Source organism: Cervus elaphus, chromosome 28, assembly GCF_910594005.1.
Source record: "Cervus elaphus chromosome 28, mCerEla1.1, whole genome shotgun sequence".
Lineage (NCBI taxonomy): Eukaryota > Metazoa > Chordata > Mammalia > Artiodactyla > Cervidae > Cervus > Cervus elaphus.
Window position 1 is genome coordinate 53,778,816 of NC_057842.1, and position 18,616 is coordinate 53,797,431.

At 41.9% G+C, this 18,616-nt stretch overlaps 1 protein-coding gene across 7 annotated transcripts in view; it reads right to left on the reverse strand.

Annotated features, from left to right (window-relative positions):
- KLHL32 (kelch like family member 32) overlaps nucleotides 1-18,616 on the reverse strand; it is a 205,483-nt gene that overhangs the window by 83,322 nt on the left and 103,545 nt on the right. For 5 of the 7 annotated variants that reach the window (XM_043890029.1, XM_043890028.1, XM_043890033.1 and 2 more), the window contains exon 5: nucleotides 11,158-11,256. The exons of the other annotated variants lie outside the window; for them this stretch is intronic. In XM_043890029.1, the coding sequence (XP_043745964.1) occupies nucleotides 11,158-11,256 (99 nt within the window). The remainder of the gene's footprint in view (nucleotides 1-11,157; nucleotides 11,257-18,616) is intronic. 7 annotated transcript variants of the gene reach the window in all.

An 18,616-nucleotide genomic window follows, 5' to 3' on the forward strand; every position in this document is an offset into this window, starting at 1 on the left:
GGAATAGCTCTAACCTGCAAAAACATATTCAAGCAACAGAACAAGCTGCAAGACCCCAGTCCCTCATCCCAGACTCTGAAGTGGGATATATTGTATGATACATGTGGGATGTGAATGTATGGGACTGAGGCCATGGTGCATGCGCGTGTGTGTGTGAGCTCAGTCAGTCATGTCCAACTCTTTGCGACCCCGTGGACTGTAGCCCACCAGGCTCCTCTGTCCATGGCAGAGAATACTGGAGCAGGTTGTCATCTCCTCCTCCAAGGGATCCTCCCAACCTAGGGATCGAACCTGCATCTCCGTGTCTCCTGCACTGGCAAGCAGATTCTTTACCACTGAACCTACCTGTACCTGGAGCTAAATTAATGACACAGATAAGCAATCATTTCCTAGGGCCCGAGCACATGCCCCCTGAGATGCAGCAAGAAAAGGTAGGCAGCCTGCTCTACAGGATATTTGTGGAGGGAGAGTGGGAAGTGGAGGTGGGAGAGACGTCGGGGAAGGAAAGACCCCTGGAGGGAGGCAGACATTTGGATAGCAGTCTTCCGGTAAGGAATAACTTACACTTTTCTTCTGTTAAACAAATGCACTGCTTATACATCCCCTAATCAGGGAACTCAGGACACCATGCGGCTATACTGCAAAAAATTCCTCTCATAGGGGACTCACTTGGCACATGGAGAAGGAATTCAAACAAACATGTTTCTAAGCAACTACGATGCACTAGAGCTAGAAATAGAGAGTCTTCTAATTTCTCCTTGAATCCTGTAAATGAGGAAGGAGCAAGATGTTTTACTTACAGGAAGGGCAGGGGGAACACAATAAAACAAAAACTTCCTATCTACAAAGCAGCAGCACCAACTATTATGTTGCTTTTAAAAGCATCAATTTTTACTATTTATTAAAGTATCAGTTCAGTGTTATGTTTTCACTTATCAGAAGGAAGGGAGAAAGAGATGGTTCATATAATTATTTGTGACTTTTTTTCTAAAATAATACATGCACTTCTACAAAAGCCAAGAGAAGTGGCCCATAGGAAAAATACATTTTCCAGAATGGTTATTATTTCCAAAATTTCCAGGGACAGCCTTGTCCAATATGCTGTTGATTGGAAGTAGGTAGTAAAGTTTGTGACATTTCCAGGAATGAAGGAAGACAGGAGTGATGGAAATGGGTATGCCACTGTACTGGCTCTGGTTTTCAGGATACCCTCTGTGTGTAGGGTACTATGCTATAATATACTTTGCATGCGCCATATCATGAACATGCCAACACCCCTAAGGTGTACATTGTACATACAATATCATATCTGAATTTTATGGATGAGGCATGTGGGCAAAGAGGTTGTGTAACCTCTTTTTATGTGATCTTTGCCCAAGGTCACATAACTCTGAGACATGAATTTGTATCACAGGGAGACAGAAAAGCAAATCAACACCGGTGATATGGTATGATCAGCACCCCAGAAGAGTACCCCGTAATTAATGAAAAGGAGAGAAATCTAACTCTGAGATGGACTGATCAGCTCTGGAAGAGGAGATAACACGTGAGCAAAGTCCTTGCAGGTTAAAGAGGAACTCAGGGTGACACTGTGAGAGAAGAATAATCCATGGAGAAGGAGGCTTCATGTAGAGAGGTTTGAGTGTGCGGACGTGCATGCAGTTTGCAATGACCGTGCTATAGCGTGCGGGTAGTAAACTGTTTTTTAAAAGGCTAAAGAGATAGGATATTTCACAGTAAAAACAGAACCTGTGTTGGGACTTCCCTGGTGGTCCAGTGGTTGAGACACCATACTCCCAATACAGGGGGCATGGGTTTGATCCCTGCTTGGGGAACTAAGATCTCACATGCTGCACGTGATGAATTTTTTTTTTTTTAAATGGAACATTTGAACCACTTTAAGATGCATAAAGTGAGGCAAGGGTGAAGACAGGTAGGTTCACTGGTTATCAGGAAGTTTCTCTAGCCCAGGAAATAAGTATTGAGGATTTGAACTAAGATGGTGGTAATAGAAATAGAATGATAGAGATTTTTAAAAATTAGGGGAGTTTATGCAAAGTCCTGCACACAGATGTTTATAACAGCTCATCATAACTGCCTAAACTTGAAGTGACCAAGATGTCCTTTAGTAGACAAATAGATAAATAAACTTTGGTATCCAGACAATGGAATATTATGTGGAGCTGAAAAGAAATGAACTATCAAGCTATGAAGAGACAGAGGGGAAATTTAAATGTGTATTACTAAGCAAAAGAAGCCAATCTGAAAAGGTTACATACTATATGAACCTAACTATGCAACATTCTGGGAAAAAAAATGAAACTATGGAGACAGTAAGAACATCAGTGATTCCAGGGGTTAAGACAGGGAAGGAGGGATGAATAGACAGAGCACAGAGGATTGTTAGGGTAGTGAGACTACTCTTATCATATTATAATGGTAGATACACATTTTGTCCAAACCTAAAACAGGAGGTAAAACACCAAGAGTGACCCCTAACATAAACTGCAGACTCTGGGTGATGGTGATGTGATAGTGACGGTAAGTCCATCGATTGTAACACATGTGTCTACTCTGGTAGAGGATGTTGATAATGGAGAAGGCTATTCACATGTTGGGGTACAGGGGAAATCTCTGTATCGTCCTCTTAATTTTGTCATGAACCTAAAACTCCTCTTCAAAAATAAGAGTATAAGAAAAAGTTAAGGAGGTAAGGCCGAAAGGTTTGTGCTGCCAAAGATGGAGTATTTTAGGATGACTCCTGAATTTCTGGCTTGGGTTAACTCTCAGAAAGGTCACATGTCTGTGGAACATCCAAGAGGAAATGCTGACTAAGCAGTTGGCTTAGCGAGGGTAAAACATGCCATTCAGTACAGTAAGAATCGGGCACACTGAGGAGATGAGAAAGGAAAAGGACAGGGTTGGAAACACAGTCTGTAACCAGGAGACAGGGCTGAACACTGAAGCTGGAGTGCGGGCCAGGGGACAGAGGCCTCCACGCGCGGATGAAAGAAGAGACGGTGAGCAGAAGAGATGAGCACCCGTGAGGTGCCAGAGTACCCAGGGGGTACTCATGGAGCTGATGGGAGACGAGCCTGTGAAAGAACTGGAAAGGAGGAGGAGGAGAACTAGGAGAGAGCCTTGAGGAAAGAGAGGTGTAGGAAGGAAAGGAGCTCCCAGAACTGAAAGGCCATAGAGTGGTCACATTAAAGCCCATAAAGGCCCACTGCCTTTGACCGTCGGGAGGCTTTGGTGACCTTTGCAGGAGCAGCCTTTGAGGAGTAATGAAGGCCAGGACTGAGTTCAATAGAACTGAAGAATGAATAAGCGGTAAGGACGCACAGACACTGTTCCCAGTTTGGTAGTTAATAGGAGCGGGTTGTGGTGATGAGAGAAGAAGAAAAGTTTCTCCCATCTTATTGATCCTATTTGAAAAATGAAACAAAGGTACCAGCGGAGAAGATACTGGAACTATGGGTAACACAGGCGGTACCTGACAGATCAAGTTGCTGAAAGCCAGTTTAGCCTCAGAGAACAGAGCAGACATTTAACTATGGGCAGAAATATTTGCAGGTGGAGGGTGGGCAGGAGGATGAATATCTTAAATGAAACATAGATTTTCTTTTAATGCCTCTAATTTTGAGTATTGATAGTGGAATTAAGCGTGACTGATTTCATTTGCTTTATTGATTCTGAACTCTGGCATTAGTAAAACATTGGAAACATTTTATTTTTGAGAAAAATACGTTGAAAGTGATTTTAAAATTGCCCACTGGACAACAAATAGTTAGCTGAAAATAGAAATTACTAATATTAGAAAAATCCTTCAAGACATTCTTCTCCTTAAAAACTCATAAACAAAGAAGACACGGTGAATCCTAAATTATCCATATAACAAATTAAAATGACAAAATGACTTCCTTGGCCAGCCGGCATGTCTCTGAGCTGTCACTGACATCCTTTGGAGTGGGCTGAGGGAAAAAGAGCCAACATAATAGCATGTGAAAAAAATTGACTGAGATCCTAAAATGGCTACTAAAAAACTTATGATATATTTTAGAGCCAAATATTAATGACATTTGGCAAATATGACAGTCTAGATTACCCATGCCAGATAGCAAATAGTCATGATTAGAACAAGTAATTAGTAGTTGGCGATGATTAAGTAAGGCTGATACATTCCTACCCTTTCTGATCATTTTCACTGACTTAAAAAAAAAAATCTGAAAGATTAAACTGTAATGTATTTTCCAAAATTTGTACTTTAACTTTCTCCAAATACAAAAGCATCAGCTCTAGTGAACTATGGAATAGCACACAGTATATTTGATTAGGGGCATATTAAATATATATGTTGGTACAATCATCTGTCTTATCTAATGTGGGAAAAAATAGCTCAGTGGTGGAGAAAAATGAATGTAAGTTATAACTTCTCAACCTTGAGGATAAATTATTCCATTTAGAACACTGACTATATATTATGTATCTAGGAGACAGTGCTAATTTAATAATTAAAATTATAATAATACATTGTTTGGAAGAGATAACCTCCTATAAGTCATTGCCATATTACTTAGTTAAAAAATGACAATCTATTAAAATACTGTAAAATATGCAAGATCTTTAGTGCTAAATGTAATCCCCATAGAAAGTATTTTCAACTTAAAAAAACTGTATTCAATGGGTAACAAAAGACTTATTTATTAACATATTTTCTGCCCATAATACAAAATTTCAGTATTTAAGCAGGAGAAGTTTGCTGAGTGGATGTAGCATTCTCAGTACACACTGCTATGGACTGAATGGCATCCTTCCAAAATTCGTATTTAAACATAGAACTTAAACGTTCTAAGCCCCAGTGTGATGGTGTTTGGAGGTGTGCCTTTGGGAGGCAGCTGGGTTTAGATGAGGTCATGAGGGTGGGGCCCTCATGATGAGATCAGTGTTCTCCTAAGAAGAGACACCAGAGAGCTTGCGGTCTCTCTGCCATGTGAGAACGCAGCCAGAAGGTGGCCATGTGCAAGACAGGAAGAGAGCCCTCATCAGAGCCTAACCATGTTAGCACCTGATCTTAGACTTCCTGCCTCCAGAACTGTGAGAAATAAATATCCGTTTATGTCACCCGGTCTGTGGTATTTTGTTATGGTAGCCTGAGCTGACCAATAAACACACTGAGCCCCTGTGATGTGATAGGAGGGAGGGGGTAAGAAATAAAGAACCCCACAGTATAACTGGGGTGGGTAAGACACTTTCAACCATGTCAGCCCATGAGGAAAGGGATGCAAAACCAGCACTCAGATACTTTCTGCTGCTGTGAAGTTATTTCAAGGATCCAGCGCTTCTCGAAGTTGAAAGGGAAAAAACAATTTCTAAGTAAAAGAACACTAAAAACCACCATCTATGAAAAACAAAAACAAAAACCCATAATACCCAGAATTCTTCCTAATACCCTCACGGGAGAATAACATCCTTTACACCTCTGTACCTTCACTGAAGACAGAAAATGACTAATTCTCATGGCAGCCCATTTAGTGTAAAACTAAACGAAGACAAGGGATGACTAATAAGCATCAGTCACAGAGGAGGGAGATTTAGGGCAGGAAGTCACTTCCTCCCTCCTGCTCCCTTTAATTCTTGGCTTCTGAATGATTAATAGTAAGAATTTTGGCTTCGCTTTACGAGGTGACCCAAAAACCCACACCATAAACAGAACAATCCCTTCAATCTGGGGAAATGCTCTTTTATGCTTGTAAAAACAGAAAACAAAACAAATTAAAAAAAAAAGACCCCCCCACCCCGCCCAGTTTTCCTTATAGTGATAAAATACTCCACCTAGAACACTCCTACCCTTTGCCTCTCACATTGCAGCAGCACGTCTCCTCTTTCAGGTCACGTCTTCCCCATAAAAGTGCTAAACTAATGCCGCTTAATGACAAATTAATGTCCATGAATAAAAAATACACCTCTAATAGCATAGAGTAATTTGCCATTACAATATCATCATTGGACATGCCCCTGGTTTAATACGATGTATTTAATTCATAACCTAATGAGTGATATATAAAAAGAGGGAGATGAACCCTGCAATTACATTTATGTGAGTCTGTCACCTTATTTGTAAAACCTTAGAGTCATTTACATTCAAATTAGAACAAATGAGTGATTTCACAAAGTGTGGTGATAAATGACCACAGCAGCCCAAGACAAAACTGTATTTCCTGTGAACACATTAACAGTTTCCTATTATTTGTTAAAAATTACAATGCATATTGCCCAGTGTGGTGTGAATAATGACTTTTTTACTGATTAGGTCAGAAGACTAATATGTAGCAAAATAAATAATTTTTCTTTTCATTTTTTTTGATTTTTGCTTTAAATTAACTACTGAATTCTGGTGGATTCACACTGCCACCTGCTGCCTAGGAGCAGATACTAAAAGCATATTCCTATCAAAAGGAGTTAATTCACCACTTTGGTGGTCTTATTCAGAAAGTCTAGTGAGAGTTCTTTCTCATCAGTATATTTAAATTGCATTTCATAATAAGGGCTGATACTTGGCAAACCAAAAGATCACTTACTCATCAAATAATAAGATATACCATGTGTTATTTAGGGGAGGGAGTACAAAATCTACAAACCTTTTTTTTTGAGTACAAAATCTACAAAGCTAACTATAAAAAAAGTCATTTTGAGCAAAGCATGTGTATCTCCTAATACATCACTTTCAGAGGATACAGCACAAAATCAAGTGGCCAGGACCCCTGATCTTATGCTAGGGGAGTTTGGGGGAGGGGTGTGTGTGTGTGTGTGTGTGTGTGTGTGTGTGTGTGTGTGTGTGTGTGAGTTTGGGGGAGGGGTGTGTGTGTTTGGGGGAGGGGTGTGTGTGTGTGTGTGTGTGTGTGTGTGTGTGTGTGTTCCCTGCTCTTGACCCCTGGTACAATCTGAAGGTGGTGACTGAAGGTCCTGCCTCTCCACTGAGGATCTCCACCACCTAGTCCTTCCTCCCAGTGTCAAGTTCCAACATGAAAGGAAGGCCTTAGTGTCCAGAACAGAGCAGACTAGGAAAGTTGTGAGGACAAGATATGAGGCTCAGGAGGATCAGGCCTGGCCTTGGAGGCCGGGCTAAGGGTTTCTGTAGGTGAAATGATGCGGCCCAAGGGTCATTAGGGAAGCTAGTAGGGTTTTCCAAACCAGATCAACATCCTAGCTCTGACTTTAAGTTTCTCCATCTGTAAGGACAAACTCTCCTCTCTTCTCAGCAGAGGAGAAATGGGAATCTCTGTGCAAAAGACTCAATACAGATAGGCTCTCAATAAACGTTGATTCTCTTTCCTGTGAAAGATAATGATGGCTCTGGGGACTATGGTTTGGCATAGAGAAACAAGCAGAGACCTTAGGAGGAAATGATGAACTCATAACATACAGCCAGTGATGGTGAGAGTCTAAAGAAAGGTAAAAAAATGAGCACTGAAGAAAAGGACCTGGTCTGAGAGATATTCAGGAGGTAGAATCAACGCAACTTGATGACTGACTGGATACAGTGATGAGGAAGGGGGTTCTGAGACTCTGTCCAAATTTCTAGACAACTAACAGATCAATGGTACCACCAGGAGAGAAAAGGATAGGTTTTTCTCATGTTGGATCTGAACTGCCTGTGTGATGCTTAGATAGAGATGTTCAGAAGCTAACTTTAAAAAGGTAAGGAAAAATCAAAGTTGAGGAAAGCTGGACTCAGAAAGTTTGTAATGTTTATCTGAAGGACTCAGTAAATCAGCAGCCACATTAGAATCCCTTTATTCACAGCCCATGTCCTGAGGATGGTCTGCAGAGATTCCTTTATAAGATTTAACACAGTGACTGACATGTGTGTACACATGCATACTCTGAAAAATAAGAAAATTTACATGTTTTACTGGGCCTACTTTAAAACAAATATTGCTCTTTAGTGAATTGGCTCACTTTTCTGATGAAATTTTTAAAAAGAGTACAGTGGGCAAGAAAGAGGAGCAGAAGGCGCAACAGGGAAAGCAACGTTCACATTTCATTTGAGACTGAATCTCAGATAGCAGGTAAGTCTGACAGGTCATGCTTATTAATAATATGTAACACGACAGGCTATACAGGATGGAATCCTACAGAATTTCATTGCAAAGCAGTGAGAAAGGATGCACACTTGAGGAGTTGTTTATAAACCCCTTAGGATGATGGGCTATTACAGTAAGCCACTCGTCCTTGCAGCCATCCCGTCCTCAATGAGTTGGCTGTTTTCACGGCCACGCTACCAGTTAATCCCACCAACATGCACTGAGACCATGTGTGTTCTCAATGAGAGGTCCAGTGAGAGGGCCTTGGGCCAAAAGTGAATAAGCGAAGACCTCACAGGACAAGGAAGACCTCACAGCCTGAGAGGCTAATTTGTGGTTATCCTCCCTGACACAGAGGGATGCTGCTCTTGTGATGTGGGCTCCTGGCCCTCAACAGCCTGCCAGAGAAAAAGCAAGAGAAAGGAGGCCACACAGTGACCTCAAAGTGTCCCCTCCCTTGGCTGGGGGCAGCAGCAGCATCCAGGCATGTGCTGAAGAAGCTTCAGGTCAACACAACAGCTGATGGCTGGGGAGGCTTGGGGTGGCTTGGGTGGGGCAGTGGGTTTCTGGAAGTGTCCACCTAGCACTTCTCCTAGCACATGCTTTTTAATGAGCCCTAGAGGACAGGAGAAGGCACCAAAGTCGACCCTTCATATCTCTGAAATAATGGTTACTCTGAGAACAACAAAATAATACCAGGCATCTTAGGAAAATGGCTTCACAAACTCCTTGTTGTACCTAACAAGGTCTACTCCAGTACTCTTGCCTGGAGAATCCCATGGACAGAGGACACTGGTGGGGTACAGTCCATAGGGTTGCAAAGAGTTGGACACGGCTGAAGCGACTTAGCAAGCACCAAACAAGGATGGAGAATATACTAGCTTTGATGTTGGGTCTTAATTTCTAACTACGGTTAAAGCACGAAAGATTTTTCATTTTAACAGAAAATGTTTTATATACCCAATAAAATGATTCCATAGAAAATTCAAAACTACTTAAGCAATAATACCAAAAAAATCATAAATAGGTATAGTTATTTGACTCTGTCAAAACATAAAAGCAGACTGACCCCTTCTGGTACTTTGATAATCCTAAAAGAGAGGCAGGGGATATATCTGTAAAAGACTGACATAATGAAGGCTTCTGCAGACAAATGGTTCTAATCCACTTACAGTCAAATTTCCTTCTAAAAGTTGAACATCTTGTAACATGAGAGATAAAAAGGAAAAGGAAAGTTACGTAAGAGAATGAAATGAAAACATTGGTGAAAAGAAAGTGAAATTTTTAACCCCTGTTCAAGCAGGCTAATAATAAATGACCTATCCAGAAAACACATCTGTGTGCAAGTTACACTTTTTTTCCAGAGCAAACAATGAACTGCAGGAATTAAAAATTCCAAAGTGATACAAGTTAGGCAAAATTTCGACAGGTTCATCTGATGGGTAGGGAAAAATACTCATGAATGTACCATGTTCATCTGGAATTCTCATTTAGAGAGAATTATAGTTTACACACACACACACACACACACACACACCTGTATATACACACTATTTTAATATGCATCATGATAGCGAGCACCATAAGCAAACTTTTGTCAACACACATCATTAATTATTATCTACCAGGGAAAAAGTGAATCAGGTGATGATGCTGAAAGCACAAGTTGTAATATTTGTTGTAAAAATGTCAAATAAAAGTAATTTCAATTTCACAAATCGAACACACAGATTCGAAGTCTTATAACCAATGTTATTCTCATTTGTTACTTGCAGAAAGGGATTTAAATAGCTATCCCATATCACCCAGTGATATTGAGGGGAATCAGAAGGAAAAGAAGATAGAACATTTAAACATTTACTATTAGATTAAATATGCTGAGATAATGATAAAACTTTCATCCGCTGTATTGGAATTGCCCCTTAGTTGAACATGGCTGACATCCCTTACACTGTCTCCCTAGGGAGCACTGGTTCCTATTTCCTGAGGTTGCTGGGGGGATGAAATAATATGATATACGAGAAAGGGCTTTGGAAATGACCTAATGAGTAACAGAATGGCTATATTTAAAATTAGAGAAATTATTAGGAAGGAAATAATTAGGCCAAAAAAATAGGATTTTTCTACTCACTAATAACAAACATGTCATGTGCACAAGGATAGTAGAATTAAATTATGTAGATTTTATTATTTTTTCAAATTTACTTTCACTGTTGCTATAATCATGTAATAAATGCAAGTTAACAGTCATACTAGCAGAATATATTGGAGGATCTCAAGATAGGGGGTTGGTACTTAACTCTCTGCAAAATAAGACGTACTACCTGCCTAAGATGTCCCGTGTCTTCCTATTAAAACAAAGCGTTTTCATCCAAGGAGAAACAAAAAGGTCTTTGGAATCAGAAAGGCCTATCACTCACCAGCTATGGGCACACTGGGATTATTTCAAATCTTTGATTTTTTACCCATCATAATGTGTACCCTGTTGTGAGGGCCAAACATGAAGCATCAGTGAGCAAGCGCAGGTGCTCAGTGGACAGGCTACTCTCCCCCTCCTGTTCGCAAAGCCTTTCCTGCAAACCTAGCAAATCAGGGCGAAAATGCACAGATCACTCATCACTTCTCCAGAATTTACTGCCTGAGAAGTTCATGCAGCAATTAATTATATATGACTTCATGATATGTTAGCTACTGTTACCGAAATCTGAAATGACTATCCAACTTTTCATGCATTTCCACAACCAGACAGCATTGGTTCAAGTCAAGCCCCTTGCCGGTGTCATCTCCTAGGGCCCCAGCAGTGAACCCTGTCTGTGGTTGCTGAGTTGCCCTGCTGCCCAAGGTGGGTGGAGGCCCAGGGTGGGCGGAGACGGTTGGGGACATGAGGTGGGACGCTGAGAGCTGCAGCTGCCCTCCTAGAAGCCTCAACTTGTGTCCTGGGGAAATTCCACCACCACAGGCCACATCTCCCGCCCGCCCCTCTTGCATTTTCTCTGTCACTGGGCTCCAGTTGCCGGGTTACTGCAGGGGGAGGAGCGAGCAGGGCAGACTAGCAAGATGCAAGCTTACATACCTGGATGAGATAGTGAGAACATAAATTGAGAAGCTCCAGTAACTGCAGGTGACTGCCAGCCGCTAACACATCCTGGATCACGCCTGGCTCCAACAAAATCTGTTGTTTTTTTTTTAATAAAAGAAAATAATCAGTTACTTAAAACTTGCCTAATATGCAAATATACTATATTTAAATTGCTCCTTAACATACTACATCTGAATTAATACCGTTTCTTATTAGGGAAGACAGTCCTTTTTTTCTGTTCTGATTAATGAGCTGTGGCCCTCATTCTAACAGCTGAGTTCTCATTTCCAATACTCATTTCTTGTGCACAAAGCTCCACACTTAACCACTTATTTTTGCAGGAGGATATGAACATTTGCAAAGACCAATATAATGGTCTTAAAATTCAGTTTGTGATGAATGTCATCTTATAAATACAGAAGAATTGAATTTCAGTTTTTCAGTGTATACTTCAGAATGTTTTTCTTCAGTAAATTGCAGAAAAAGTACAGTTAACAGGTATTTGAGGGAAAAGGGTTTACATTTCTCCTTGAAATACGAAACCAGAGGTAGATATTACTCCACTTTACTTCTAAATCCTATAATAACTTCAACCACAAGCTTTCATTTTTTTCCCTTCTCGATCTCTGATTCTCTAATCCTTTCTGTTTCAAATAAAAGATGTAGAAATAGTATTTTTAGTATAGAAAGGCATCAGAGAGAAAGCAAAATGCCCCAGATATACTGGCAATAGCACTCTTCATTTTTTCCTGATTAGGTCCAACTTTGGGCCTACAGCTGCCAGCTCTTGAGCCGGTAAACAGGACTGGAGAAAAACACACAACTAAGTTGACTAAATTCACTTTACATCCAAGACTGCCAGGCACAGGAGGACTTCCGTGCTGCTTCAGTCTTCCTCACCCATTTTCCAAGCCCAGTGGTTCCTGAAGTCTAGTCTCTGAACCAGCAGCATCAGCGTTACCTGGGAAATCCTGAAAATTGCAAATTCTTAGGCACCTCCCCAGACCTAACTGAATCAGAAACTTTCGAGTAAGGCCCAGCAACTGGTGTTTTGACAAATCCCCCTGGGGCTTCCATTGCCCAGTGAAGCCAGAAAAACACTGATGGAGTCAGCTCGCTCTCTCCCTCTAGTCCTCCTCTCACGCTCCTCTCTCCTCAAGCCTCCAACTCCTTGCCTCTCTTCTTATGCTAACCTTATGATCTTCCAAAGGCGCCCACCACCAAGTCTACCAACCCACCTACTCGTATCTGTTCCAGCACATTTTATTCTCCTCCACACTCCACTTGGGCACTAGATCCCATCTCTCTTTGCCTGATACTTCCCCTCTCATTTCTGTATCATCAGCTGTTCTCTTCTACTGTTTGATAACTCTCACCAGCATACAAATATGCCATTCGAGCTCTTAAGAAATAAAAATCCCATCCCTTGACCCCAAAGACCCTTCATGCTTCCCATCATAACAAAGCTCCTCAGGGGAAGTTGTCTATATCAAATCCCATTGTTTGCTCTACTCTGCTCTCTTTCAAATCTATACCTGTTGAGTTTTGTTCCCATGGTTTCTCTAAAAATGCTCTCATCAAGGCCATCAGTGACTTCTACATCCAAGAGCCAAATCTCAATCTTTAATCTTACTCAAGCCAGCAGCAGTTAGCAAAGCTGACTGCTGCTTTTCTTGAACAATTTCTTCCCCTGCCCCTAGGACAACACTCTCTCTCTCGGTTTTTGCCTTTCCATCTCCTTCCCAAACTGTAAGCGTTGGACACGCTCACAGCTCAGTCCCCCATCTCTTCTTTCCTCTCTCTACTAACTCCGTGGATGACCTCACATAACCCCATGGCTTTAAAACTGTCCACACACTGATTACATTCAAATTTGTTTCTCCAGCCCCAACCTCACCCTTGAACTTCAGGCCAATATTCAACCACCTATTCCGTGTCACCACTTGGGTATCTAATGGGCAGCTCGACCTGAAAGTGCTCCACACTGAACTCTTCATCCTCTCCACCAACCACCAAACCTGCTCCTACCCCAATCCAGCCATTTCAGCAAAAGCAACTCAGTTATTTACACTAAAACCCCAGAGTCATTCCTGACTCCTCTCATTTTTCTCATACCTCACATCTGATCCATCAGACACTCCTGTTAGCTCTACTTCAAAATAGTTCCAGAATCAAACATACTCAGTACCTCTTTAATCATTATCACTCTAGTCCAACCCACTGTCTCCTACATAACAGCCTCCTAACTAGTTGACCTGCTCTCTCCTTTGCCTTCTTGCACTGCTTTTAATATCAATCAAATGGTTCTTTAATAACAGAAATGAAAAAAATAAAAAATTAACAACAGAAATGAAATCATGTCACTCTTTCATTCAGAATTGTCCAACTTTTTATCTCATTGGAAAAAAGGCCAAAGTGTTCACTATATCATATAAATTCCTTTCAAATAAGTTCCTTTCCTGGTTTTTCCAGTGGTCATGTATGGATGTGAGAGTTGGGCTATAAAGAAAGCTAAGCGCCGAGGAATTGATGCTTTTGAACTGTGGTGTTGGAGAAGACTCTTGAGAGTCCCTTGGACTGCAAGGAGATCCAACCAGTCCATCCTGAAGGAGATCAGTCCTGGGTGTTCATTGGAAGGACTGATGTTGAAGCTGAAACTCCATACTTTGGCCACCTGATGTGAAGAGCTGACTCATTGGAAAAGACCCTGATGCTGGGAAAGATTGAGGGCAGGAGGAGAAGGGGGCGACAGAGGATGAGATGGTTGGATGGCACCACTGACTCGACGGACATGGGTTTGGGTGGACTCCGGGAGTTGGTGATGGACAGGGAGGCCTGGCGTGCTGCAGTTCATAGGGTTGCAAAGAGTCGGACATGACTGAGCGACTGAACTGAACTGAACCTTTTGAAAACACAGAGCACCTTAGCGTTTACATCTAGCTGCTTTCTTTGCCTGGATTGGTCTTCCTCAAGATATCAGAGAGGCTCACTCCCTCTAGCTCTTCAGACCTCTGCCCAGACAACATCTTACCTAAGAGGCCTTCTCTGACCATCCTATGTAAAACAGCACACCACTCCCCACTCCCCATTACCCCTATCCCCAATCTCTTTGCTTTATTCTTCTTCATAGCACTTTACATCTCTCAACATACTACATATTTGTCTCGCTGATGATTTTCTGTTCCTCCACTCACTAGGACACATGATCCAAGAGAGTAAGAACTTGAGCCATTTTGTATCCCTAGCACTTAGAACAATAATAAACAAAAAGCTTTCACTTAACATTGATGAATTTATCTTATAGTAATTTACTGAATTAATTTACCTCTGAAAGTGAAAAGTGAAAGTTGCTCAATTGTGTCCAACTCTTTGCGACCCCAAGGACTATAGATACAGTCCACAGAATTCTCCAGGTCAGAATATTGGACTGGGTAGACTTTCCCTTCTCCAGGGGATCTTCCCAACCCAGGAATTGAACTGGGGTCTCCTGCATTGCAAGCAGATTCTTTACCAACTGAGCTATCAAGAATTTATCTTTAGACATGCTTTTTTTTTAATTTTTAAAAATTATTTATTTATTATTTACTGTTGGCCACACCAGGCGGCATGCAGGATCCTGGTTCCCCAACCAGGGATAAAACCTGCACCCCCCTGCAGTGGAAGTGTGGAGTCCCAACCACTGGACTGTCAGGGAAGTCCTCTAGATATATTTTTAAATTCAGAATTAACTTTATTAATAAGCCTAACATGAGAGGAGAGAGGGAAAAGGACTATACATTTTATTTCTCAATGATCAAAGAAGTGAAAAAGTTAAGCATGTGTGGCAAAAATACCAACACTCATCTTATTCTGAAAAGTCTTTACAGCTCCTTTCCTGTCTAGTCAGAGGGAAAAATCTGAATTTTTCTAACTCCTCGAGGAGAAAGGCTTTGACTGACATTCAGGAAATTATTGCAGCTCCCTTCACAGAAGCAAGGATGTAGTGTATTCTTGCAGAAGAGGCATGGCCTAAGGCGCAGAATGGGGAATAGATGGATTAGAAAGGTTAGTCTTAGCCTTTAAATCCTGTCAGTTGTGCTTATTTCACACAACTGGCATTCATGATAACCTCTAAGGCTCAGTAATGCCAAACACAAAGACAGATATCACAGAGAGACAAGATGAATATTCCACAGCAAGTGTAACACGTCCAGCGGGCCACCTGGAGAAACCTCAGAAGAGAAGCCCATACTGGGATTGTTTTTTGTCTTTGTTTCTTGATTTCTGTTCTGTAGTTTTTTCCTTCTCTCATTATAACATAAGTTTCTCTAAAAAAAAAAAAAATGCTTTATTCACAGAAAATCCCTAGGTGATTTTAAAGGAAGTGGCTTGAAAAAACAAAAACAAAAACCTACCAGAAAAGCTGGGTCTCACTTATAGAAACAGAACCAGCATTTCCAAGCTCCACTTATATTTATTTATATTAGTCGCTGTCCAACTCTTTGCAACCCCATGGACTGTAGCCTGCCAGGCTTCTCTGTCCATGGGATTTCCCAGGCAAGAATACTGGAGTGGGTTGCTATTTCCTTCTCTAGGGTATCTTCCCAACCCAGGGATCAAACCCGGGTCTCCTGCATTGCAGGCAGATTCTTCACCATCTGAGTCACCAGGGAAACCCTCAAAGTCAGTTCTGTAGTTTATTGGTGACTGGTTGTCCTCATATATTTTTCCAGAGAATTTGTGTTTGGGCATAAAAAAAAAAAGGTTGGATCTCATCATGGTGTACAGTATGGCCAATCGATTGGTTGTCTAGAAGAACCGGGTGAAAATGGCCTTCTGTAGAAGGAAGGGCTCTCCCACACGTCAGTTGACAGATGACAACGGAGATCGCTAAGTTTAAGTGTTGCAGAGCACATGTTGGTTACACTTAGGCCTTTCAGGAATGCATATCCACCCACATCTAGTCTGGCCCTCAAAGCAGGTCAGACGGGAGGAAGGATCACTCCAGGACCAGCCACAGGAGGGAAGGGCGTCCCTGACAGTTCAGAGCACAGAGGAGGAGAGTGGGAGCTTGACACACCTCGTCCATCATCAAACTGGAGGAGCTTAGCTCAGATGAGATGGAGGACAAGACCAATGGCTGAATAACAAAAAAGATCAAGAAACGCAGGATGCATAAAGCCAAGTAGTCCAGGAAAACACTAAGGCCACCCAACTGGGCTGGCATTGCCTCTTTCCTCAGAGATGCTCCCCTGCCTGGGTGGAGGCAGAAGTGGGGTGTCTTCAGACTGTTCAAAGAGGTTCTGATGCAACCTCAGCTGGGCACGAGCTGCCTGTTCACAGGCCGTTGTATGGAACATGCTTTCCCTGCCACCCATTCACACCTGACCTCCAGGTAACAGAATACAGAGGGCTGAACTTGAAAGAGGGGAGCTGGACAGTCCTAGCTGGGGAGGTGACAGTCTCATTTCAAACGCTTTCCTGCAGCTGGGGGCAAGCTAGTCCATGTCAGCTGAGGGAAGATCCACTGCTGACCCCTGCCCCAAATGCTGAGACTCTGCCTTCACTGTGATCAGCTGAGGATAAGAAGCGGTCAGTGGCTGGAGTCAGGGTGACACTGGGTAGTGTGAGGAAGCAACAGAGGTAAAAGCCACAACTACAGTTGGAGGCGGTGGTCTCTAAAGACACCAGTGAGAGTGACCACATCAGAATTCAGGCATGAAGGGTCCAACCGCCCTGCCAGAAGGAGGCACTCCTGAATCCCCAGGCCAAAGGTGGCCTCTGATCTAAGCAAGGTTGGATCTGCACAATCTGTGTGTGTGCTAAGTCCCTCAGTTGTGTCCCACTCTTTGTGACCCCACGGACTGTAGTCTGTCAGCCTCCTCTGTCCACGGGATTCTCCAGGCAAGAACACTGGAGTGGGCTGCCATGCCCTCCTCCAGAGGATACTCACAACTCCAGGATCGAACCCCCGTCTCTCAGTCTCCTGCAGTGGCAGGCGGGTCCTCAGCACTAGCACCACCCGGGAAGCTGCACAATCTCTAACAAGGCCTTCCAAACTGGAACGAGACTGGGGCTCCGGGTCCCAGCAATATCCTCGGGCTGGACACAAGGCCAGAAACTTAAGAAAGAAGAGCGTGGGGGAGAGGTGAGAGTCTGCAGAGGCTACAAGATGAGCCAGGTCCTCACCCGGCAGGGCTCTGGGAGGACAGGGCCCGGGCGAATGGAGCCCACAGACCCCAAGGCGTTCCTGCCTTTCCTTCTGCAGCTCCTTCTCCCAATCACCAAGTGTCTGTGCATCCTTTTAATTTTGCCTTCTTATTGTTTTTCTTCTCTTTACTTTTTCCTCTCACTTTACCTTGCTTCTTGGAGTTGCTACAGGTAGGGATTGTCTTTAACAGCCATGGCAAGTCTTGGTGTGAGTTATCCTGCTTTATGAATAGGTGAGTTAGCATCTTCAAAAAAATGTTGTATCTCAGTTCTTCAAAGCTATCTTCCTCATTTTCTGCTTCAGGAGATGTTTAAATTACCTACCTCTGGGTTTGTGGATAAAGCAGCCTGAAGGAACTGAACATGTTGAAGTCAAACAATGAAGGTCTTTACCAAACAAACTGTGTACACGGGAACACAAGCCCTTTTGAAAGCTCTCATGTAAGTGAAAATTAGATGCGGCTTAAGACTATTTATAAGAATAAATGACTACATTTATTCTTCTTTATAATTGTTTCTTTGGGAAATTTTTTCTGTATAACAGCAAAAATGGCAAATTATCACAATTTGAATTTATAAATAAAAACAAGTAAATTGAATACAACAGCGTAAATAACTTTTAAATTATCAGATATTAAGGATACATAAAATGCTTTGTATAAAGTTCTTCAACAGACTTCCTATAGACAGAATTTGAACCACAAGATCCAGCTATGAAAAACTGCCATCAATTTAGTTTTTCTTTCAAAACCATTACACTAAGGATTTTTTAAACCTCAAGGTGGCGCCCAAGATTAAAGTAAAAGGATTTTCTAAATTTTAGGAAGAGTATCTTTATAACAGACACTTTATTTCTAAGAAAGAAAAATAATAAATAAGGATAATAAAGTATGAATTCAACTTTCTAGATGTATCTGTAATTCTGGGAAATGTTCATAAACATTTCTGTTGAAACACTTAATACGCATCACATCAATCAGAATTCAGTAGTTCTCCATACATCAGGTCCCAGTTTATGAATGTAAGAAGTTCAAACTTTTTGTCTTTATATTCAGAAATCTTATGACGTGGCCCCAACCTAATTTATAAACCTTCCAACTCTGCAACCCTATGGTTCCTTTCCTAAAGCCAAAAGCCCACTGTCTTCCACATATAGGCAATACCTTTTTCTCTACCTTGAATGCCCTCCTAACTTCTTTAATGTCTGTATCAAAATCCTACCCATTTGTCAAGATTCAGTGAAGTCCACTTCCTATACAAAGCT